Genomic DNA, 24,829 nt, shown 5'->3' with positions numbered 1-24,829 from the left:
GGCCTGGATCAGGAACAGTGTGGGCAGCAGGACAAGGGAGGTTATTCTGCCCCTGTACTCAGCACTGGTCAGGCCATACCTTGAGTGCTGTGTCCAGTTCTGGGCTCCTCAATTCAAGAGAGATGTTGAGGTGCTGGAAGGTGTCCAGAGAAGGGAGACAAAGCTGGTGAGGGGCCTGGAGCACAGCCCTGTGAGGAGAGGCTGAGAGAGTTGGGGGTGTGCAGCCTGCAGAAGAGGAGGCTCAAGGCAGACCTCATTGCTGTCTGCAAGTATCTGAAGGGAGGCTGTAGCCAGGTGGGGTTGGGCTCTTCTGCCAGGCAACCAGCAACAGAACAAAGGGACACAGTCTCAAGTTGTGCCAGGGGAGGTCTAGGCTGGATGTTAGGAGGAAGTTCCTGGCAGAGAGAGTGATTGGCATTGGAATGGGCTGCCCAGGGAGGTGGTGGAGTCACCATCCCTGGAGGTGTTGAAGCAAAGCCTGGCTGAGGCACTTAGTGCCATGGTCTGGTTGATTGGACAGGGCTGAGTGCTAGGTTGGGCTGGATGAGCTTGGAGGTGTTTTCCAATTTGGTTGATTCTATGAATCATGTCTATTGCTAATCTCAGAATCACCTGCATATCATTACACAGAAAGCAAGAGACATTAGTGCAGAACAAATAATTACACAGGCAGAATGGTGAGAAATATGTACTGCTGTACAGGCACCTGGAACTGGAAAAAGGAAAAAGATAAAGATAATAAAAATGTCCTCTTTGACAGCTGTGTTTACAGATTTAGCTCTTGTTTTAGACCACCAACCTACAACAAAGTAACAAGAGAGAAAAACATCCCACAACTTGGCTTCCTCAAAGGAGACAACTGCTATTTCTTTCTTCTTCCCAGACCTAGGTTGGTTACTTTTCAGTTAAAAAAGAGGAAATATTCAGTCAAATTATGCTAACTATGCCAGCTGTAGAATCACAGAATGGGTTAAGTTGGAAGTGACCTCAAAAATCAACCAGTTCCAGCCCTCCGCCACCTTCCTCTAGAACAGGTCACTCAAGACCTCATCCAACCTGATCCTGAACACCTCCAGGGAGGTTGTGGAGCACAGAATCACAGAAATGTGCAACTGCCTCACTTGATCAGCACAAACAAGGTGGATGGTCTTGTGTAACTGCCTCACTTGATCACTACAAACAAGGAGGAGGTGCTGTGCAACTTCCTCACTTGATCACTACAAACAAGGAGGATGGTCTTGTGCAACTGCCTCACTTGATCACTACAAACAAGAAGGAGGTGCTGTGCAACTGCATCCCTTGATCTCTACAAACAGGAGGATGGTCTTGTGCAACTGCATCATTTGATCAGCACAAACAAGGAGGATGTTCTTGTGCAACTGCCTCACTTGATCACTACAAACAGGGAGGATGGTCTTGTGCAACTGCATCACTTGATCACTACAAACAAGGCGGATGGTCTTGTGCAACTGCCTCATTTGATCACTACAAACAAGGTGGATGGTCTTGTACAACTGCCTCACTCGATCACGACAAACAAGAAGGAGGTGCTGTGCAACTGCATCACTTGATCACTACAAACAAGGAGGATGGCTTTTTGCAACTGCCTCTCTTGATCACTATGCCCTAACTGCAAGGCTAATGTCAAGGACCTTTTCAAGTTTACAAACTTAACATACAGATTTTCTCCAAGGCAGACTGGAAATCAAAACAAATATTGTGTTAGAATTAGGACATTTTAAAGACGTTTCCCCAACACAAGGAGGACTGTGTTAGTTAAACTTCAGCTGCCACATAACAAGAGCCTTGCATATTGCTACAGCATTACAGCCACAAAGCCCATCAGCAGAAGCCCCACATCTCCTGCCTTTTAGACAAGCCTGCAGTCATGAAATCATTTTCAGGCACTTAGAACTTAACCATTTCAGTGACCTGCACTTACAGAATTGGAGTTGAAAGAGAAAAACCACAGGATCACAGTATGTTAGGGGTTGGAAGGGACCCAAAGAGTTAGAATCATAGAATCAACCAGGTTGGAAGAGACCTCCAAGATCATCCAGGCCAACCTAGCACCCAGCCCTAGCCAGTCAAGTAAACCATGGCACTAAGTGCCTCATCCAGGCTTTGCTTCAACACCTCCAGGGATGGTGACTCCCCCACCACCTCCCTGGGCAGCCCATTCCAAACTCCCTGCCAGAGCAGGACCATGCAATTTAGCTCAAGTCACACAGGAATGCATCCAGACAGGCCTTGAAAGGCTCCAGTGAAGGAGACTCCACAACCTCTCTGGGAAGCCTGTGCCAGCACTCTGTGACACTTACAATAAAGTAGTTCCCTTTTGTGTTGATGTGGAACCTCCTGTGCTGCAACTTACACCCATTGCTCCTTGTTCTATCCCAGGTAGCAGTGAGCAGAGCCTGTCCCCCCACTCTCCTGGCCACCAGCACTCAGATATTTAGGAACACTTATTAAATTCCCTCCCAGTCTTCTCTTCTGCAGGCTGCACACACCCAGGTCCCTCAGTGTCTCCTCATCAGGCAGTGCTGCAGTCCCCTAATCACCCTCACCACTCTCCGCTGGACTCCCTCCAGCAGATCTCTGTCCTTGAACTGGGGAGCCTAAACCTGAACACAGTACTCAACAGTACCACAACGGAGTGCATCTGAGAGCATTCCACATGGGCACATGTTTCTGTGGCTCTTCCAAAAGTTATTCAAGAGCTGAAGGATCCCCCTGCAATTTCATGGAAGAGAGTAAAGAAGCTATCTGTTTAAACTAAGGGTATCTATCTCTGCCAGTGAACTATTAGGATTCATTTTGTGCCTTGGTTGTAGATACATTAAGATACATAGCTGCTAACAAGAAACAGGATTTAACCTGGGATACCAAAGGAGAACACTCAGGAGAAGGCTAGCCCTCTATAGATTAAAATGAAAGAATTAAACATATCTGGAGGGTAGATTACTGTCTTAATGTTTACTTTTACTCCCCAAAGGAGAAGTCATTTTTGTAAGTTAAAGAAATCACAGGCAAAATATCAACTATCTCCTCCCTTAGCAAAATGTTATCACAGAGTCATAGAATCAAGCAGGTGGGAAGAGACCTCCAAGCTCATCCAGTCCAACCTAGCACCCAGCCCTATTCAGTCAACCAGACCATGGCACTAAGTGCCTCATCCAGTCCCTCTTTGAACACCTCCAGGGATGGTGACTCCACCACCTCCCTGGGCAGCCCATTCCAATACCAATCACACTCACTGCCAACAACTTCCTCCTAACAGCCAGCCAAGACCTCCCCTGGCACAACTTGAGACTGTGTCCACTTGTTCTGTTGCTGCCTGCCTGGCAGAAGAGACCAACCCCACCTGGCTACAGCCTCCCTTCAGGTAGTTGTAGACAGCAGTGAGGTGTGCCCTGAGCCTCCTTTTCTGCAGGCTGCACACCCCCAGCTCCCTCAGCCTCTCCTCACAGGGTTTGTGTTCCAGGCCCCTCCCCAGCCTTGCTGCCCTTCTCTGGACACCTTCCAGCATCGTTGCCTTATTTTATGGCAGTGCTTTAACATTTTCATGACAGCACTTGAAAACTTAGCTTTTGCTAAAGCACCTACAGTTAATATCAACACACAGCACGCTGAGAAACACCTGCCTTGCTTTCAAATTGGTCATTTTCAAACAACCAGGTGGATTTGAGGTATGGAGAAAAATTCTGTGGGGCAGCAGCATGTTATCATTTCATAATTAAAGCAAACTGACTTGCAAGCACATCAGGAATTCATGAGCTAGAGTAAGGTTTCACTGTCAAACCCAGAGAAGATGGTCTTCCAGCCACCTCTCAACAACTCCATTTTGTAACAAGAATACTTACATGGTGATTGTTTATTTACTGAAGGAAAGGCACCAACAGAGCTTAAAAGTGGCTGGGAAAAACACAGCAAACAGCTAAAGAAAAAGGCTGTTAGAAGAGCAGCGGAGAAAGAAATGCCACAACAATCTCAACAGCAACATGATAAAATTAGTTCAGTGATGCACTTCATAACCAAGCTGACAGCTAGAAGTAGGTTTCTCCTTTATGAAAACAGGAGTAAGCTACACAGGCAGCTGAGAGAGGCTTTCTTTGGAGTGCTCTGGGGTAGATGTGTCCTCTTAAACCATAACTGACAAAGTTCTTAGGTCTCAGCTGTGAAAAAGCATCAGGAAGTACAGCAGAGAGTGAGGTACCTAAGCCTGCCTGGCCAAATTGCTGCCATTACATTCCCTTGTTACCTGAAGCTGCTGGGAGCTGTCATTAAGATTATCCTCTCGTCTCCTGGCCTCCTCCAGCATCTGTGCACTCTTCTTTTTCTCCACTTGCTCTTTGTGCTTCAGATTTGCCACTTTTTTATTTTGGTCTTTAACTTGCCTGTAACAGAGAAGAGCAGAACACTCTGTCAGCCCCAGCACTGGGTAGCTGGACTAGGGAAGAGTGGAACCCTCAAGCAGCATCACTTCTTTTAGGGGTCACCAATGTCACACTCAGGCTCAAGTTTTACTCTCAACAGTTATCACCATCTGCCCATCGCTGTGTGTAGCTGCACAGGCACATTATGTAACTTACCAGAAAGGAAAACCCAAACAAACACAACACAGCAAACTCCTCCAAAAAAAGAACAGCCCAAAACAAAACCAAGAAGAGCAATTTTAGTATGCAAAACGGAGCTGAGAGAAAATAAACTCCAGGCACCAAGAGAACACTTTGCCTTGCACATCACTATTAACCCAGAGGTGGAATTTTCTGTAGCAACCTCCTCATTATCATTTAATCTAAAACATTAATCACAAAGCTGCATTTGCCCTCTTGTGTCTATGTGACAGGCATCTTCTCTCTTATTCCTGCACATGTGTACATATAAAAGCCACAGACACCTAACAGCCTGTTCTGCTCTGAGAACCACTAGAGCTAATGTAAGGAGGATCAAAAGGAAAAACTAATGAAACATGACTTGAATAGAGAGGACTATCTCCAAGATCTAAGCAATCTCTTTCCAGATGTGAAACTGTTTCTTTTCAACCTCAAGTCATGGAATCAGTCAGGGTTGGAAGGGACCAAAAGGATCAGCCAGTTCCAAGACCCCTGCCATGGGCAGGGACACCCTACCCTAGAGCAGCCTGGCCACAGCCTCATCCAACCTGGCCTTAAACACCTCCAGGGATGGGGCCTCAACCACCTCCCTGGGCAACCCATTCCAGCCTCTCACCACTCTCATGCTCAACAACTTCCTCCTCATGTCCACTCTGAATTTCCCCACCTCCAGTTTTGCTCAATTCCCCCCAGTCCTGTCACTCCCTGAGAGCCTAAAAGCCCCTCCCCAGATTTTTTGTAGCCCCCTTCAGATACTGCAAAGCCACAAGAAGGTCACCTGGGAGCCTCCTTTTCTCCAGACTGAACAGCCTCAACTCTTTCAGTCTGTCCTCATAGGAGAGGTGGTCCAGAAGTCATAGAATGGTTTAGGTTGGAAGGGACCTCAAAGCTCATCCAGTTCCAACCCCCTGCCACAGGCAGCGACACCTCCCACCAGAACAGGTCACTCAAGCCTTCATCCAACCTGTTCCTGAACACCTCCAGGGAGGTTGTGGAGCACAGAAGCACCCAATGTGATCGAAGATGATCCTGGCAACTACCACTGCCTGCAGACAGCCTTTCTGGGCATTAAGACACATGGAGTATTGAATCTAATTACAGGCCCATTTAATCTTAGCCTCCTGACCACAGAGAACTTAAGTTTAAACTTTTAGTCCAATGAAAACAAAACAGACTAGCTTTGCTTCCTCAGCCCTTTTCTCCATAATTATATCTGGAGTTAGGATTTTGGAGTAAAAGACAGCTTCTTTGGTCACAACAGCTCCCCAGAACATGGTGCAAGTCATAGAGACAGCTCTTCAATTTACTGGTGAGAAGGGAGAATGATATACTAGCTTCATATCTGCTATGGCATCCACACAGAGAGGGCAGAATGCTTCTTCTGTAGGTCAGAAATAGAATCATAGAATCAACCAGAGACCTCCAAGAGCATCCAGTCCAACCTAACACCCAGTCCCATCCAATCATAGAATCATGGAATCAACCAGGTTGGAAGAGAACTCCAAGATCATCCAGTCCAACCCATCCCCCAGCCCCATCCAGTCATCTAGACCACAGCACTAAGTGCCTCATCGAGGCTTTGCTTCAACACCTCCAGGGACAGTGGCTCCACCACCTCCCTGGGCAGCCCAATCCAATGCCAATCACTCTCTCTGCCAAAAACTTCCTCCTCACATCCAGCCTGAACCTCCCCTAGCACAGCAGCAAACTTCCTCCTCCCCCAGAGGAAAAAAGAGAACAAATTCACTGGAATGATGGTGACAGCTCAGAGAATGAGTGACTTCTAGAAAGAACCAGCAGTAATGGGCAGGGACACCCTACCCTAGAGCAGGCTGCACACACCCTCAGCCAGCCTGGCCTTAAACATCTCCAGGCATGGGCCTCAGCCACCTCCCTGGGCAACCCATTCCAGCCTCTCACCACTCTCATGATGAACAACTTCCTCCTCATGTCCCGTCTGAACCTCCCCACCTCCAGCTTTGCTCCATTCCCTCCAGTCCTGTCACTCCCTGACAGCCTAGAAAGTCCCTCCCCAGCTCTTTTCTGGAGGTCCCCTTCAGATCCTGGAAGGCCACAAGAAGGTCACCTGGGAGCCTCCACTTCTCCAGCCTGCACAGCCCCAGCTCTTTCAGTCTGTGCTCACAGCAGAGCTGCTGCAGCCCTCTGAGCATCCTCCTGGCCCTTCTCTGGACACGCTCCAGCATCTCCACATCCCTCTTGCAATAGGGGCTCCAGAACTGGCTGCAGTACTCCAGGTGGGGTCTCAGCAGAGTGGAGCAGAGCGGGAGAATCACCCCTGAGATACAGTCAAGCACTGAGGGGAATTAATTAAAATAATCACAAGAAGGAATAAAAACCTTTACAGAGGAAGATTTCACATTTTAAAATGGGAAGATGTACATGGGCAATAAAAAAACAGTGGAAGAAAGGAAAGCAAGAAAAGCAAGCACTGAGCCACTGTTACCTGAGTCCTTTGGAAGAGTTTTCCTCTCCAGTCAGATAAATTGCTTTAAAGGCATTTTTTATCTATCAAAGCTTTTACAAAACGTGGGGGGGTTGTTTTCTGTACTGGTGTAAATACAATGTCCATACCAGTGTAAATATAATACTGCAAACTGATCTAGCTGAGGATGTCCCTGCTTACTGCAGAGGGGCTTGGACTAGATGACCTTTAGAGGTCCTTTCCCACCCAGCCCATTCTGTGATCCTGTGATAGTTTTTGCATTCTAACAGCAAACTCACCCTCTTTTGCTGCTGTACATATGTAGCTGTTAATTCCTCTCTGGATTCCCATGCTCTATGTTAATGTAACATAAACTATTGTTCACACTTGGCTATCTCTTTTTGGCATAATTTGAGATGCCCTCCTTGTAAAACAAAAGGTGGCAAAATGTTAACTGAAAATATACATAAGGCAGTCAGAATTTTTATTGAACAGTCCTGTTCAATATTTTTATCAATGACATGGACTAGAGGATTGAGACCAGCATCAGTAAGTCTGCAGATGACACTGAGCTAGGAGCAGCTGTGGAGCTGCTGGAGGGTAGGAGAGTCCTACATAAGGACCTGGACAGGCTGCATGGGTGGGCAGAGGCCAATGGGATGAGACTGAACAAGGCCAAGTGCAGGGTTCTGCACTTTGGCCACAACAAGTCCAAGCAGCACTACAGGCTGGGGACAGAGTGGCTGAGAGCAGCCAGGCAGAAAGGGACCTGGGGGTGCTGGCAGAGAGCAGCTGAAGATGAGCCAGCAGTGTGCCCAGGTGGGCAGGAGAGCCAATGGCATCCTGGCCTGGATCAGGAACAGTGTGGCCAGCAGGACAAGGGAGGTTATTCTGACCCTGGACTCAGCACTGCTCAGGCCACACCTTGAGTGCTGTGTCCAGTTCTGGGCTCCTGAATTCAAGAGAGAAGTTGCAGTACTGGAAGGTGTCCAGAGGAGGGCGACAAAGCTGGTGAGGGGCCTGGAGCAGAGCCCTGTGAGGAGAGGCTGAGGGAGCTGGGGGTGTGCAGCCTGCAGAAGAGGAGGCTCAGGGCAGAGCTCATTGTTGTCTACAACTCCCTGAAGGGAGGCTGTAGCCAGGTGGGGTTGGGCTCTTCTCCCAGGCAAGCAGCAATAGAACAAGGAGACACAGTCTCAAGTTGTGCCAGGGGAGGTCTAGGCTGGATATTAGGAGGAAGTTGTTGGCAGAGAGAGTGATTGGCATTGGAATGGGCTGCCCAGGGAGGTGGTGGAGTCGCCATCCCTGGAGGTGTTGAAGCAAAGCCTGGATGAGGCACTTAGTGCCATGGTCTGGTTGACTGAATAGGGCTGGGTGCTAGGTTGGACTGGATGAGCTTGGGAGGTCACTTCCAACCTGCTTGATTCTATGATTGTGATTTATATTTTAATGCAGTTATCCTTCACAGCTACATGCCTGAGACACAAGAGTGCTTTTACAACAATCCAAGTGTAAGCACACGTTTCCAATGCTTATTTTTACTATCAAATGGAGAGACACAGACTATCACCTACTGTATACATACATTAGGGAAAAAACACACTTAGCTTGTGCACAGCTCTAGAGACAGCCTGGTTTATTCATCTGATCTAGGCACTGCAGAAAGTATTTTCTGTGCCAGTCAGTCATGTGAGAAAGATTGTCTAGCTTGAGCCTTCACTGACGTAGCATTACCACCACCCACAGGGCAGTCCACTGCTGCTGCAGCCATTGGTCCTGATGGACAGATGTAGTACATTTGCTCTGAAGCACACTTTGCTCCACAACATAAAATCAAGCAGGTTGGAAGAGACCTCCAAGATCATCCAGTCCAACCTAGCACCCAGCCCTAGCCAGTCAACTAGACCATGGCACTAAATGCCTCATCCAGGCTTTGCTTCAACACCTCCAAGGATGGTGACTCCACCACCTCCCTGGGCAGCCCATTCCAATGCCAATCACTCTCTCTGACAACAGCTTCCTCCTAACAGCCAGCCCAGACCTCCCCTGGCACAACTTCACACTGTGTCCCCTTGTTCTATTGCTGCTTGCCTGGCAGAAGAGACCAACCCCACCTGGCTACAGCCTCCCTGCAGGTAGCTGCAGACAGCAATGAGCTCTGCCCTGAGCCTCCTCTGCTGCAGGCTGCACACCCCCAGCTCCCTCAGCCTCTCCTCACAGGGCTGTGCTCCAGGCCCCTCACCAGCTTTGTCTCCCTTCTCTGGACACCTTCCAGCACCTCAACATCTCTTTTGCACTGAGCAGCATGAGTTAAATTGATGCAGTAATCAACACATACACACACATACAGAATCACACAGAAAACATCTGGTTGGAAGAGACCTCAAATGTCATCCAATCCAACCTTTGACCTGCAAAGGGAACTGTATGCAGTGAAGTAACATACTCTTTAGTTTAGAACTGTCAGCATGTCTTGCAGAATCAGATATTAGCTCATCAATGGACACTACAGAATCATGGACTGTAGCAAGTTGGAAAGGACCCATAGGGATCACTGAGTTTATGTTACAGAATCACAGCAAACATTCATTTGGAAGAGACCTTCAAGCTCTTCCAGTCCAACCTTCCACAAAGCACTGCAGGACCAACACTAAAACCATTTCCCTAAGCACCAGCTCCACAGACTGCTGAAACACCTCCAGGGATGGGGACTCAGCACTGCCCTATGAAAATAGCTAAAACTAACCCATGGCCCCTGGACTCCCCTTGAGAGGCTTGGTACTGTGCTCACACCCTCAGGGTCCTGTTGGGGTGAACAGGAATAACCTGTTCCCAATGTCCAGCTCACAGCTCCCTTCTCCTGTCCTACCGCTGCTAACCAGGGAGCGGATCGGCAGCGCCGCCTCTGCTGCCCCCTGGAGGAAGCGGAGAGCATTGCGTGAGATCCCCTGGTACTGACTCCAGACGACTGCAGAATCACAGCAAACATCCGCTTGGAAGAGACCTCCGAGCTCATCCAGTCCAACCTTGCACCCAGCACTGCAGGGTCAACAGTAAACCATGTCCCTAAGCACCAGCTCCACAAGCTGCTGAAGCACCTCCAGGGATGGGGACTCCAGCACTACCCTGGACAGACCATTCCAAGGGCTGAGAACCCTCTCTGGGAAGAAATATTTCTAGCATCCAGCTTGACCTCCTCCTCTGCTCCTGTCCCTTTCCGCCAAACAGCTGAGGCTGCCCCTCCTTGCTCCAACCTCCCTTTGGGGAGCCGTAGAGAGCAATGAACTCTGCCCTGAGCCTCCTCTTCTCCAGCCTGAACACCCCCAGCTCCCTCAGCCTCTCCTCACAGCCCAGGTGCCTCAGACCCGTTGACCTTCTCTGGACAATGCTCCTTCTTCTCTTGTGGAATCAAATGGAGCAGCCATCTGAAAGCCCATAATGCTACAGCAAAACACACTACGGTGAGAGAAAATTCCATGAGACACTGGAAGACAGGAAACAAGCAACTAAGTTATCCAGATCTTAGCAGCAGTTACAGAATCAACCAGGGTGGAAGAGATCTCTAAGATCATCCAGTCCAACCTAGCACCCAGTCCATCATCTAAGATCATCCAGCCCAACCTATCCCCTAGTCCATCATCTAAGATCATCCAGTCCAACCTATCCCCCAGTCCATCATCTAAGATCATCCAGTCCAACCTAGCACCCAGTCCATCATCTAAGATCATCCAGCCCAACCTATCACCCAGCCCTATCCAATCAAGTAGACCATGGCACTAAGTCTTATTAATTAATCATTACATGCATGAGGGGGGAAAAAAGAGGAACTTCTTCTTGTTATAATCCCCAACAAGACCAACAAAATAGGATGTTGGTGATTTCAGCTGGCCTGATTGAAAACTGTGTCAAATTTACTACATCACCACAGTTTCCTTCAGCACTTCTTTGTCTTTAAGCTCTGCCTCACCACATATTTTAGCTGGCCATATCCTTAACCTTAACTTACCGATTCAAAACATCATTAACACAGTGACCCAGCTGGGTCTTGGGGGTTTTTGTTGCAGTTTTGGTACACAAAGTATATACATTCTGGGAAGAAGAACAGAAAGAAGCCAAAGAGAAACTCTTCCCAGAAGAGTTCCCTACTTTGAAAGTAAGAAAAAACTTGTTCTGAAAGGTTTTGCTTTGGATTTTTGGTTACTCAGGACTCACTGAGCTTTACCAGTGGTTGATCACCAAACCAAAGAGAATAAAGGCAGTGTTTGGACAGCCTAATTGCTTAACCTCAAGAAAAAGTGAGGAAAGGAAGCTAAGTGATGAAGGAAACAGGACTAACCACATCACACAGCCCCACCACTACAACAGGGTGTCTGGCAGTCAAGGGAACGTTGCCAAAGGCTGAACAAAGTTCTCTATCTTATGCATTGAAAAATTAGGATCAGAGTGTTAGGGAAGATCCAAATGGAAGTTATTAGCGTGTGTGGATTAATCTTTTAAGCTAGGAGCAGCTGCTGATCTGTTAGAGGAACCTGGACAGGTTGGATGGGTGGGCAGAGGCCAATGGGATGAGACTGAACAAGGGCAAGTGCAGGGTTCTGCACTTTGGCCATAACAACCCCAAGCAGGGCTACAGGCTGGGAGACAGAGGGGCTGGAGAGCAGCCAGGCAGAGAGGGACCTGAGGGTGCTGGTAGATAGGAGCTGAAGATGAGCCAGAAGTGTGCCCAGGTGGGCAGGAGAGCCTACAGCATCCTGGCCTGGATCAGGAACAGTGTGGCCAGCAGGACAAGGGAGGTTATTCTGCCCCTGTGCTCAGCACTGCTCAGGCCACACCTTGAGTGCTGTGTCCAGTTCTGGGCTCCTCAATTCAAGAGAGATGTTGAGGAGCTGGAAGATGTCCAGAGAAGGGCAACAAAGCTGGTGAGGGGCCTGGAGCACAGCCCTGTGAGGAGAGGCTGAGGGAGCTGGGGGTGTGCAGCCTGCAGAAGAAGCAGCTCAGGGCAGAGCTCATTGCTGTCTACAGCTACCTGAAGGGAGGCTGTAGCCAGGTGGGGTTGGTCTCTTCTTCCAGGCAAGCAGCAATAGAACAAGGGGACACAGTCTCAAGTTGTGCCAGGGGAAGTCTAGGCTGGATGTTAGGAGGAAGTTCCTGGCAGAGAGAGTGATTGGCATTGGAATGGGCTGCCCAGGGAGGTGGTGGAGTCACCATCCCTGAAGATATTGAAGCCAAGCCTGGATGGGGCACTTAGTGCCATGGTCTAGATGACTGGACAGGGCTGGGTGCTAGGTTGGACTGGAAGATCTTGGAGGTCTCTTCCAAGCTGGTTGATCTTATGATTCTATGATTTTTAGAGCAATAAGCATTTTCTGGGCCTCTTCCTTAGCTTTGCTGGGCTGTCCCTAGCAATGCCAGCTTCTTACCTAGCTCCTTGACATGAAGGTCAAAAAAAAATCAATTACTAAGCAAAAGAAACAATAATTCCATTATGTTTTTCAACCAACTTGGTTTACTATTACTGCCTCCCCTGTACATTGCATCCAAGCCAAAACACCAACCAACATGCTTTCAAAGAGTTGCCCTTGCTCAGCTGCAAGCTTGGCAAACTCCAGCACTTGGTTACCTCTTCTGCTTGTGAGTCTCTGCTCCCGCAGCCTCTCATGGCTTTGTTACACTGCTCCTCGCTGTTCTGGGCCATTTCTATGACAAGTAACTCATGCCAATGAAAATATTAACAGGCTCTGAAAATTTCACTGCCCTGCTCTATGTGAATCAAGAAGTCCCACCGTGGCTCTAAGAGCTGGGGAGGGTGGACTTCATTTCCTGAAGCTAGGGAACTCTGGTTTTTAAAAACAAAGGGTGTGTTCAGGTCAGCGCTGGAGGAGGAAAGGGATGAAGGTGAAAAAGGCTAGGGGAAACCAGCTTGCCTCAAATTTTTGGGGTGGCAGCCTAACAGTGCCTGAATGAAGAGGGTTAGAAGTGAAACCCTAGAAGCAGATCTCAAGTCTGAGATCGGAATGGGCTGCCCAGGGAGGTGGTGGAGTCACCATCCCTGGAGGTGTTCAAGCAAAGCCTGGATGAGGCACTTAGTGCCATGGTCTGGTTGACTGGATAGGACTGGGTGCTAGGTTAGACTGGCTGAGCTTGGAGGTCTCTTCCAACCTGCTTGATTCTATGATTCAAAACTAACCTATTTCAAAAACAATAGGCTTAATTTTTCCTTCAATCCCTTGATCAAATAAAAGCAGAACAATCTAGGCTACTTCCCAGTCATGAGACAGCAGCCCACTGACACACAAACCATGGTTAAGACAAGTGGTGTTGTCTTAATAGTCTCAAAAAGTCTGGAAGCATAAAGTGTCTTAACCAACTGGCTAAAGCTGAGGGACTAACAGCAGAGAGTAACAGAAGTGGTCTTTGGTTTAATGCAATGTATCCATGTCAAATTAATCACATCACAAAGAGGGACAGACACAACACACTAAAGTTAAGACACTCTAAGAACTTTAGGCAAACATCTCTAGCACCTCAGCATCTCACTACTCTGTAATTCCTAGTTTGTAGGTAGAATCCACTACAACTGTTTGCCCCAGATAAAAACAAACCAAACCAAACATTAAGATGCAGCTTCCCAAACATTTAAATTCTCATCACATAAATTACAGCACAGCAAGTTCCACCTTCCAACAGGAGGAAGAACTTCTTGACTGGAAACGTTCCAGAGCCCTGGCACAGGCTGCGCAGAGAGGTTGCGGAGTCTCCTTCTCTGGAGCCTTTCCAGCCCTGTCTGGATGTGCTCCTGTGTGACCTGTCCTGGATTCCCTGGTCCTGCTCTGGCAGGGGGCTGGATTGGAAGATCTCCAGAGATCCCTTCCAATCCCTAACACCCTGTGAACCTGTGATCTATTTACTAAGAAGCAAGTGGTGTGATGACAATCGTGTACATTGCCAACAAGTGTGAAATTAGAGGCCAGGGTGCAGAGATTGAGTTAAAGATGTGCCAAGTTCTAGAACTGCCTCTGAAAGCTGACAGCAACTGAACTAGAATTCTTTACTCTTCCAACCTGAAGGTAAAGAGCATTAGGAGTACAAACACAAGGTGAACTCTGCAATATCTCTGTAAGATACTGACATGAGTGTCCCTTTGTTCAGATAAATCCTGATGCTTTAAGGATCTTAATCAAAGCATTCAGTAGTTCAACAAATAAGTTTGTTCTGTTGATATTTTTTCTCTCCTGCCTTTGTTAGCTGAACAAACAGATGCAAAGCCAAAAATGACATCTATAAAATGGCTGATTAGGCCTCAATGTGGATTTCCTCTCCCTGCAACATGCTGGGTTAGTTGAATTTGGCCCTAAGAGTGTGGGAAGAAGTCCCAAAGGTGCTGTTCTTTCTACCTTGAAGTGCAGCAGGCAAGCCAGAGGCCCTGTGAACAGATCACACACAGCCACTCACTCTCTGCTCCAGAGACCTGCACCATTTGGCTGAAAGAAGTATTTTCTAAACAGTAATAAAATCTTCTTTATGAATGGCATTTTATTGAGGGTTCAGAGGGTATTTCTGTGATCTAAGATCACAGCTGTCTCTCTCTCCAGCCCTGCTAGCCAGCAAACAAATCACAATACAGCAGTTGTTTTCTCTCATGCAGGCATGAGAGCTTTTCGTTCCTTCTAGAATCATGTCTGGTATGAACAGAGATTGAAAGGAAAAAACACTGCAAAAATCAGTCATTGAAACAAAAGCAAAAGTGAAATGTGGTGTAAGGAGAACACAGGCTCAAGTTGTGGCAGAGGAGGTCTAGGCTGGACGTTAGGAGGAAGTTCCTGGCAGAGAGAGTGATTGGCATTGGAATGGGCTGCCCAGGGAGGTGGTGGAGTCACCATCCCTGGAGATGTTCAAGCAAAGCCTGGCTGAGACACTTAGTGCCATGGTCTGGTTGATTGGACAGGGCTGGGTGCTAGGTTGGACAGGATGAGCTTGAGGGTCTCTTCCAACCTGGTTGATTCTATGATTCTATGAATTTTAAAAGCAAAGCATTGAAGAAATAAGCTTAGCTTTGCCTTCCAGCAAGCAACTGTGCAAGCTCTCCAGAGAGAAAAGTCCTTCTCCAAACACACATAGAAATCATAGAACCAAACAGGTTGAAAGGCTCCAGAGAAGGAGACTCCACAACCTTTCTGGGAAGCCTGTGCCAGTGCTCTGGGACCTTTACAGTGAAGAAGTTCCCTTTGTGATGAGGTGGAACCTCCTGTGCTGCTGCTTCCATCCATTGCTCCTTGCCCTATCTCCCAGGAAGCAAGTGAGCAGAGCCTGTCCCCCCACCCCTGACCCCCAGCCTTCAGATGTTTATAAACAGGGGAGCTCTAGACTGGATGTCAGGAGGAAGTTGTTGGCAGAGAGAGTCATTGGCATTGGAATGGGCTGCCCAGGGAGGTGGTGGAGTCACCATCCCTGGAGGTATTGAAGCCAAGCCTGGATGGGGCACTTAGTGCCATGGTCTGGTTGATTGGCCAGGGCTGGGTGCTAGGTTGGGCTGGATGAGCTTGGAGGTCTCTTCCAACCTGGTTGATTCTATGAGTCCATGAGTTTATGGCTCTATACTTCAGAGAGAGTGCTCAAAAGGCAGAAAAGCTTCCTGGCAGTTTAGTGCTTCAGGATGTGAAGAAAGAGGGTCATCCAAGGACAGCACTCCTCTCTCCAACAGCTACAAGTGAGCCATTATGACACACTGAATACGGAAGGTATTGATGGACAACAACATAATTAACTTCCAATCCTTTTCCAGTTTGTGGGAGGAAGGAAAACAGGCAGCCAAGGCCACAAGCACAACATCTGTGCCAAAGTAAGGTCAGAACACCGACACAGTTTAAAGGCAGCAGCAGCACTGCAGCACCCTGGGATTCCACTCACCACCACATTTGTCACAGCCTTAATCAGGAACAGAAAAATCGGATGTTGGTCAACAGCTGAGAACTCTTAGCCACTGAGTAGTGGCTTTCTGGGCAAAGACACTGCCTGAAACAATCACAACCATTCCTCTGTCAGGAGTCACAGATGCTTGTTACCCAATGACTAGCAGCAGCCTGGAATCCAAAATGATTCCACAGCCTTTCAAATGCTCTGAACTGGGGGTCACTTTGCACTATGTGTGCCATATTTAGAATCACAGAATCAGTCAGGGTTGGAAGGGACCACAAGGAGCAGCCAGTTCCAACCACCCCTGCCATGGCCAGGGACACCCTACCCTAGAGCAGCTTGTCCAGAGCCCAATCCAGGCTGGTCTTAAACACCTCCAGGCATGGGGCCTCAACCATCTTCCTGGGCAACCCATTCCAGCCTCTCACCACTCTCATGATCAATAATTTCCTCCTCACAGTCAGTCACAATCTCCCCACTTCCAGCTTTGCTGCATTCCCCCCAGTCCTCTCACTCCCTCACAGCCTAAAAAGTCCCTCCCCAGATTTTCTGTAGGCCCCCTTCAGATCCTGGAAGGCCACAAGAAGGTCACTTGGGAGCCTCCTCTTCCCCAGACTGAACAGCACCAACTCTTCCAGTCTGTCCTCACAGCAGAGCTGCTGCAGCCCTCTCAGCATCCTCGTGGCCCTTCTCTGGGCATGCTCCAGCATGTAACAACTGCTTTTAAAACAGAAAGCTAATTGATAGAAAGCCATGTCTGAGACTTCCAAACAGGCTGCCTCTTGGGAGGCTTTTTTCTGTAGTTTACCACATTGTGCCTGCAAGAAATGTATCCTCTTGCTAATTTACTTAACTTCAACACTCAGCCCTCAGTTCTTTCTGACAGTACAACACACTCAAATTGCACCAAAAGTAGTTTTGCAACGTAACTGCAAGGTTCCAGACACAGATGCTATGAAAAGAATCCAACAGTTAAAGTATAAGTGATGGTATTCTAAAGCAATTAGTGTGCCCAGGTGGCCAAGAGAGCCTACGGCATCCTGGCCTGGCTCAGGAGCAGTATGGCCAGCAGGACAAGGGAGGTAATTCCCTGCACTCAGCACTGCTCAGGCCACACCTTGAGTACTGTGTCCAGTTCTGGGCTCCTCAATTCAAGAGAGATGTTGAGGTACTGGAAGGTGTCCAGAGAAGAACAACGAAGCTGCTGAGGGGCCTGGAACACAAACCCTACGAGAAGAGGCTGAGGGAGCTGGGGGTGTGCAGCCTGCAGAAGAGCAGGCTCAGGGCAGACTTCATTGCTGCCTACAACTACCTGAAGGTAGGCTGTAGCCGGGTGGGGCTGGGCTCTTCTGCCAGGCAACTACCAATAGAACAAGGGGACACAGTCTCAAATTGTGGCAGGGGAAGTCTAGGCTGGATGTTAGGAGGAAGTTTTTGGCAGAGAGAGTGATTGGCATTGGAATGGGCTGCCCAGGAAGGTGGTGCAGTCACTGTCCCTGGAGGTGTGGAAGCCAAGCCTGGATGTGGCACTTAGTGCCATGGTTTAGTTGAACTCTACAGCGTGCAGCAGTGAATATGACTTTCAATCTCTTCTATTCTTAAAGTAACAGATAAGCCAAATAATATTTAAATTGTCTTGCTTCAACTTCCTGTTCCTGCACTTTTTTCCCTTGAAAGGCTTCATTGGTAAGTCTTCCTCCTCCTTTCCAGTGCACTACAGCAACTGATTTACAGTGGTTTGAGATGAATTATTTCCTTCAAGTACAAGTTCCTTCTAAGTGTGCACTCTCTTCAACCCATCCTCCTCCACACATTCAGCAAAATCTCTGCTTTTTCCATTTTGTAGATGGTGTAATCTGATTTGCAGTCTTGCATGAGATCTCAATAGACAAAGAGTCTTATAAACACCCTTATTAAAAGTGAATACTGACCTTGAGGTGAGGCTGAAGGAAGCAGCATAATCCAGGAAGGAGATGCGAAAGAAAAAGAGTTAAGAGTTTGTGAAAACAGCATCCAGAGATAAGGCAGTTCAAGAACACAAGGACAAAACAAGCAGAGCTAACTCAGGTAATGACACACAGACACACAAACCTTCACAAACACAGTTTAAAGAGAGACAGGAACAAAGCCCTTCAGATTAGATTACACCATTGCATCCAGAGGCAACTTGCTGTACAGAAAACAGTCTCCAAAACCTCATAGCTCTTGGAAAAGGGAAGCAAGCCAAGTGTAGAAAACTCTGGCTTTACATCTCCTCACCAGCAACCATCCTTCCCCCCAGAATTCCAGCTAAGCTTTTGGGAATGTGGAATTTGACTGAGATGAGTGCTCCTTTATGCCATCTTCTAGGGGCTTCTTTTCTCTGCATGAGCAAGACACACACAGTTCTTCACTCCTCCTCCAGGTGACCCAGCCATGTCAAAAGGGAATAAACAGAAGGGAGAAAAGACTCAACCACAAAGTCTTCAAGGCCTAAAGAGCTGTCAAAAGTAAAAGTTCATCTTGCTAAATTTTGACATTGAAGCCATCCTCCCAAAGACAAACACAAAAAGCCTCTGCCTCTCCTTCCTGCAGTGTGCTCCTTCTCCCATGTAAAAGGTGCAATCTAAACCCAATAATGACCAAACAGGATTTTTTTGGACAGTTCTCTCCAACGTTGCTCAAGAGCAGGGTTGATCAAGAGCATATGTTGGAGTTCCCTGTATAACAAGAGGTCCTATAGGTTCATTATTGCTTTTTTTTCCCCCAAAAAAACCTCCCAATATCTTTTCATAAGGCATCTGCTGTCAATTTCACTGATAACAGTAAGGTAAGCCAACATGAGCCATAAAGCTCTGGAATCTGATCTTCGACTTTGTTTTCAGTCAGCAGAAGAGGGCAAAAATAAAGGTCCTCCTGATCAAAGGAGCAATTTGGCCTCTACAACATATGCTGTGCTTCTCCCATGTCAAGATTTCACTCTGAAAAAGCAGAATTTCATCTGGAGAAAAATCACAGAATCAACCAGGTTGGAAGAGACCTCCAAGATCATCCAGTCCAACCTAGCACCCAGCCCTAGCCAGTCAACCAGACCATGGCACTAAGTGCCTCATCCAGGCTTTGCTTCAACACCTCCAGGAATAGTGACTCCACCATCTCCCTGGGCAGCCCATTCCAATGCCAATCACTCTCTCTGACAACAACTTCCACCTGATTCCAGCCTCCTTTGAGGTAGTTGTAGACAGCAATGAGGTCACCTTTGAGCTTCCTCTTCTGCAGGCTGCACACCCCCAGCTCCCTCAGCCTCTTCTCATAGGGTTTCTGAGTTCTGGGTTCTCACCAGCTTCGTTGCCATACTCTGGACACCTTCCAGCACCTCAACATCTCTCTTGAATTGAGGAGCCCAAAACTGAACACAACACTCAAGGTGTGGCCTGAGCAGTGCTGAGTCCAGGGGCAGAATAACCTCCCTTGTCCTACTGGCCACACTGTTCCTGAACCAGGCCAGGATGCCATTGGCTCTCCTCTACAGGCTGGGCTAACTGCTATATGCTTCATCACCCTTGGTATATGGAACCATGGCAATGTAATTTGAAGTCTCTAACAACAGTGCAGGATGTTTTGAAGGTGCCCAAGCAGGAGTTTCAGGGCCAGGTAGAGCTGAACAGTGGATCTGCCAGAGAAATTAGTGCAAAGATCCTTTCTTTTCTAACTAACATTCTTTCAATCAAGCTCTTCAAGGACACCTGTTGTAAAGGGCTCTCCTACTTGAAATTTTGGGAGAGACAAGACTTGCAAAATGCCAAGCACCACACCTCAGTGTCTGACCTTGAGGTAAATGATAGTGTTCCAAAAGATTCACTTAATTCCAGTGGAAGAGTGTGTCACTAATGACTCTGCCTGAAATCCAAGTGCACACCCTCTAAGCTGAGCTGCAGAGCTATGGCTGCTCAAATTTAACTAAAGGGGACAAAAAAGTGAAGACAAACACTTGGTTAGATATGGGAATAAATGGGGGGGAGGGAGGGAAGGGGCAGGACAGGAAGCTTGGCTTTTTAATGAGTGTTATTGAATCTGGATTGCAAAAGTTTCAGACTCTTTGTAGCTCCTGGTTCCATTATGCTGATGCTGTGATATTGTTTCTTCAGTCTAGTAAAGGGCAGAACTGAGAATAGCCCTGCAGAATTTGAATTCAATCTATTAGTCTTTCAACTGCTAGTGAAAAAGAGGAGGCTGAGAGGAGACCTACAACTACAGCAAGGGACATTGTGGAGAGGCTGCTGCTGGGCTCTTCTCACAGGTAACTGGAGACAGAATAAGGGGGAATGGACTCAAGCTGAGGCTGGGGAGGTTTAGATTGGACATTAGGAAAATGTTTGTCACAGAGAAAGTGGCCAGAGACTGGAATGAGCTGCCCAGGGAGGTGGTGGAGTCACCCACCCTGGATGTGTTGAAAGATCGTTTGGATGTGGTGCTTAGGGATATGGTTTAAGGTGAATCTTGTAGAGCAGGGTTATAGGTTGGACTTGGTGATCCTGAGGGGCTTTTCCAACCTGGATGTTTCTGTGAATCTGTGATAGCAGCTTTTGCTGGCAAAAGATGGAAGGCAAAACAGTACCTGAAATGCTAGGCTGAAGTCACTCTCTGTGTGCTACAGAAGTCTTATTTAGCCAGCTGCAGAGGACTGGAATAGAGAATAATTACTGCTTCATATTCATTCTGTTATGGAATCCTAGAATCAGTCAGGGTTGGAAGGGACCACAAGGATCATCTAGTTCCAACCTCCCTGCCATGGGCAGGGACACCCTATCCTAAATGCCTTCTTCTAAAGGAGAAGCAATGTTGTGTAATTGCCAGCTCCTCTTCCCATGGCTTTTTAGAGTGGCTCAAGATAGTTTTTCAAAAGGTAGATTTTAAGAATAATGTCCTATTGATCCAAACAAAAACCAGGGCTGTGTCTGAAAGCACATTAAAACTAGAAAAAAAACCTGGCACCATGCTAGCAGTCAGACTAAAAGTGAGGAAGGTACTGGGAAATCAGTGGAGACTGACTCCAGACTGGAGGTGAAGCCTGGGTGCAGGAGGCTACATCAGTGAAATTGAGCAGCGGAGCACAGCAAGCACCTGCCCCAGGAAGCAACCCCAAGCAAGCAGGACCAGATACATCCCAAGACATGCTTGATACACAGCAAAACGTTTTGGTTTGCACTCTTTCCCTTGGGGCAAGAACACACACTTGCAGCATTCCTTGCACGACGCAGCCTTTCTGCCCAGCCCCGTTAACTGCGTTCTCCAAGGCAGCAGTCACACAGGCAGGCAAAGACAACTCTAGCACCAAACGGCAGCCTTGCAGAAATCCACTCCTTCAAAATGCCATCTCAGCAGTTCCAAAGACAGAACCAACTTAAATCTGAAGGCTGGGTACAGATCCAAAAGGTTGGTGAACATTTGAATGCTATTTATTGAGGATTAGCTATAATTCCAAAGCCATTGATGCTTCCAGCTAGAATTGTCAGCATGTCCCTGGAATTAAAGGGAGCAAAACGAGGCTGCTACATTCAGTCTTATGTTGTGGTGGTTTCAGGGGTTCCAGGTTGTGATGGTTTGGGTGTTACCTGCCCTCCACACACTACATCACCCAGACTATAGGTTGGACTGGATGATCTTGGAAGTCTCTTCCAACCTGCTTGGTTCTATGATTGATTCTATGACTAGACTCAGTTGGTCTGGAAATTGAAGAATGAAGCTTTATATTTACAGCTTAGCACAACATACCAGCAGATAGTTACAATCTATACAGCTATAGACAGGAATATATAAGTTAAAGGTAATACAGAAACACAAAACCCCTTCCAGAAACCAGAGTCCCAAGGAGGGGCTCCCAACCACCCTTCCACCTTACTCCCACCCCTCTACCTTACCCCAGACTTTGCCTTACATTCAAGGTGAGTTCGGAAGGTCAGTCAGGGGGTTAGGAAGCAGAGGGGTTAGTCACACAGCAGGTTAGGTTAGAGAAAGAGAAGTGCAGCCCAAAAACCAGAGAGAGACTTCATTATCTATGTTTGTGTTCTTGTTTTTACACATCTCAGCAAGCCTATGAGTGCAGCAGCCATCCCATTGTTTCCTTTTCACAGCCTAGAGTCTAATTCTTCTCACTAAAATATCCCAGCTAGGCTCAAACTAGCACTCAGGTTATCCCAGACTCCCTAAAAAACTACAAAGGCTAAGATCCATCCCAGGGCACGAACTGCTCGCCCCTGGATATCGTAATTACGTTATTCCATCCCATAATCCTGCAAATACTTTCAAAGCAAGCAGCAAGGTCAATTCATTCTCTTTTCTCCCTGCCTCCCCAACTGTCCAGAAGGATCCTTTATCTAAGTAACTCGGTCACTATGCAGGAGGACCCTGTGGTCTTGGGCCACTGCAGTGAATCTGGGCTATGTGGGCTCTAATGGAGACAATGGGGGATGGGAGAAATTGAGCACTGGGAGTTTTGGTAGGTTTTGGTTTGCTTGTGGGGAAGGTCTGGGGGCAATTCTCATGTGTCCTGTATCTGTATTAGTGTTAAGGATACATGCATGCTGTATCTCTTCCTGCACAGTTTGAAATACAACCTTTCTGTATTCATCTTCAGTTCAGTCAGAGCCTTACTATTTTACTGCCTAGTGAAATAATGCCAGTTTGAGCCTAGCTGGGATATTTTAGTGAGAGGAATTAGATGCTAGGCTGTGAAAAGGAACCAATGGTGATGTCTGCTTCACTCATAGGCTTGCTGAGATGGATAAAACCAACACAAATATAGCTAACAGAGTTGCTCTCTGGCTCTGGCTGCCTCCCTTCATTCCCTAGCTTGCTGTCTGTCTAATCCCTCTGCTTCCTAACCCCCCAGCCAATCCTCCAAACTCACCTTGAATGTTAGGCAAAGTCTGGGATAAGGTAGAGGGGTGGAAAGGAGGTGGAAGGATGGTTGGGAGCTCCTCCTGGGGACTCTGGTTTCTAGGAGGGCTGTTGTGTTTCTGTATTACCTTTTTAACCTGTATATTTCTGCCTATGGCTGTATAGATTGTACCTGTCTGCTTGTATATTGTGTCAAGCTGTAAATATAAAGCTGCATTCGGATCTGCAGCTTGGCTGAGTCTAATCTGGGTGATTTTCTTAAGTGTGGGGGGGCAGGTAACACCCAAAGCATCACAAGTATGATAATCTCAGTCTGTCACACTCTCACACAAAAACCTGTGACAGGAGAAGAAGGGAGAAGCTGATGTAGTCATTTTCAGTCAGCCCTTGAATTCCACTTGTTTGATGGTGAGTGGTTGTGTCTACTTAGTACTTCACCTTTCCTTCAAAGCAGTCTGACGTGGAGTAAGGTGCACTTGATCATCCTTGTGCCAGGCAAAGTGGAAAGGCTACTTATGTTTACCTGCTTAAAAGAGCTGGTTGCTCTTTTCATAGAATCATAGAGTGGTTTAGGTTGGAAGGGACAAAGCTGATCCAGTTCCAACCCCCTGCCATAGGCAGGGACACCTCTCACTAGAGCAGGTCGCTCAAGGCCTCATCCAACCTGGCCTTGAACACCTCCAGGGAGGTTGTAGAGCACAGAATCACAGAAAGTGATTCCTTTGAACAGGGAATCCTTAAATTCCTTCTAGGGAACATCCTTAAAATCTCTCTTTTATAGCAGCCATCGTTTCTGACTGTCCTTAACAGGACTGCTGCTGCTCCCAAGCTGAGCATCATCTTCCTTTGTTCCCAAATCAAAGTCATGTTAGTTTCAGAAGAATAAAATGGTAGTGCCCTGTGTCTTTCCAAGGACTACCTATCACACACAGTGACATGCCAAATTAAAAGCCATCTCAAGTTTCTAACTGGAAGGAGGTACCTCCACATATATTCGCTCAGTGCTCGCTTCTGATGCCACACATGGGTAGTTACTGTCACCTCTCAAGTACAGTGTTGCTTCCTGTTTGGAGAATATACATGCCCAAATACTTCTGTGCATAAACTTCCCACCCCTGATGGGTGCTGCCCAGATGACCTACATGCTTTATTTTAATCTTATTTCAGGATGATAATCACAATAAAACTGAAGAGTAAGTAAATACTGACCTCTACCATTTGAGTTTTAGTTGATTCGAGGAGAACTGACAGCAGAGATTAGAACCAAGGGTAAAACACAGCAGGAGAATTAGAATAAAGAGCAACAGCTTCTGTGGAGTTTAAATTGGGGAGAATAGCAGCAAATCTCCTTTGGACTGTGGTTCAAATGGGTCATTCCCATCAGAGCCAAGGAAAACAGCATCATTGCAGCAGCCCCAAAGAGCAGCAACAGCAGCAGGCAGGCAGGCAGGCAGCAGTGCCATTCCACCTGGCAGGAACAGAAGCCTTATAGAGCACTCACTTGCCCAGGAAGTCCCACACAAACCCCCCGAGGTGCTGCGGCGCAGGCACTGGCACCTGGCAGGGGGGGTGCAGGGAGGAGTGCTTTCTGAGGAGAGGCACAGTCAAGAACACCCCAGCACGGGCAAGGCAAAACAGCTCAGGGGACCAGGGTGGGACAGGGTAAACGGAAAGAAAAGGTGAGGAAGGAAACAAAGCACAAAGTGAGAAGTTACAGACGGACAGGAGAGTATGGAATGGCAATACACAAAGCACATGGTTAGTCGTGAAGCAAGTGAGGAACAGCTACAAAACCCTCTCTGCATCCACAGACACGAAACTGGTAGGGCTGGTGACCCCCAGAAGCAGCACAGACTCATGGGCACCTCCCTGCAAGAAAATGCAAAACACTGCCCACAGAGGAGAGAAATCAATGAGCTCCTGCTTTTGCTCTCACACTGACTCCAGGCTACTGTGGAGCCCTTCACACAGCATGCACCAT

General features: G+C 47.6%; 1 protein-coding gene across 16 annotated transcripts in view; it reads right to left on the bottom strand.

Annotated features, from left to right (window-relative positions):
• ERC1 (ELKS/RAB6-interacting/CAST family member 1) overlaps positions 1 to 24,829 on the bottom strand; it is a 317,339-nt gene that overhangs the window by 162,830 nt on the left and 129,680 nt on the right. For 13 of the 16 annotated variants that reach the window (XR_010305042.1, XM_064155686.1, XM_064155694.1 and 10 more), the window contains 2 exons: positions 17,901 to 17,912; positions 4,262 to 4,397 (listed from right to left, as the gene is read on the bottom strand). Coding sequence is in view for 15 of the 16 variants with exons in the window: in XM_064155686.1 (XP_064011756.1) it covers positions 4,262 to 4,397; positions 17,901 to 17,912 (148 nt within the window). In the remaining variant the exon portion in view is untranslated. The remainder of the gene's footprint in view (positions 1 to 4,261; positions 4,398 to 17,900; positions 17,913 to 24,829) is intronic. The other 3 variants (XM_064155689.1, XM_064155691.1, XM_064155693.1) reach the window with 1 other exon arrangement.

Source organism: Pogoniulus pusillus, chromosome 15 (genome assembly GCF_015220805.1).
Source record: "Pogoniulus pusillus isolate bPogPus1 chromosome 15, bPogPus1.pri, whole genome shotgun sequence".
Taxonomy (NCBI): Eukaryota; Metazoa; Chordata; class Aves; order Piciformes; family Lybiidae; genus Pogoniulus; species Pogoniulus pusillus.
Note: the sequence above shows the minus strand (reverse complement) of the source record. Positions and strands in the feature narration are given on the sequence as shown.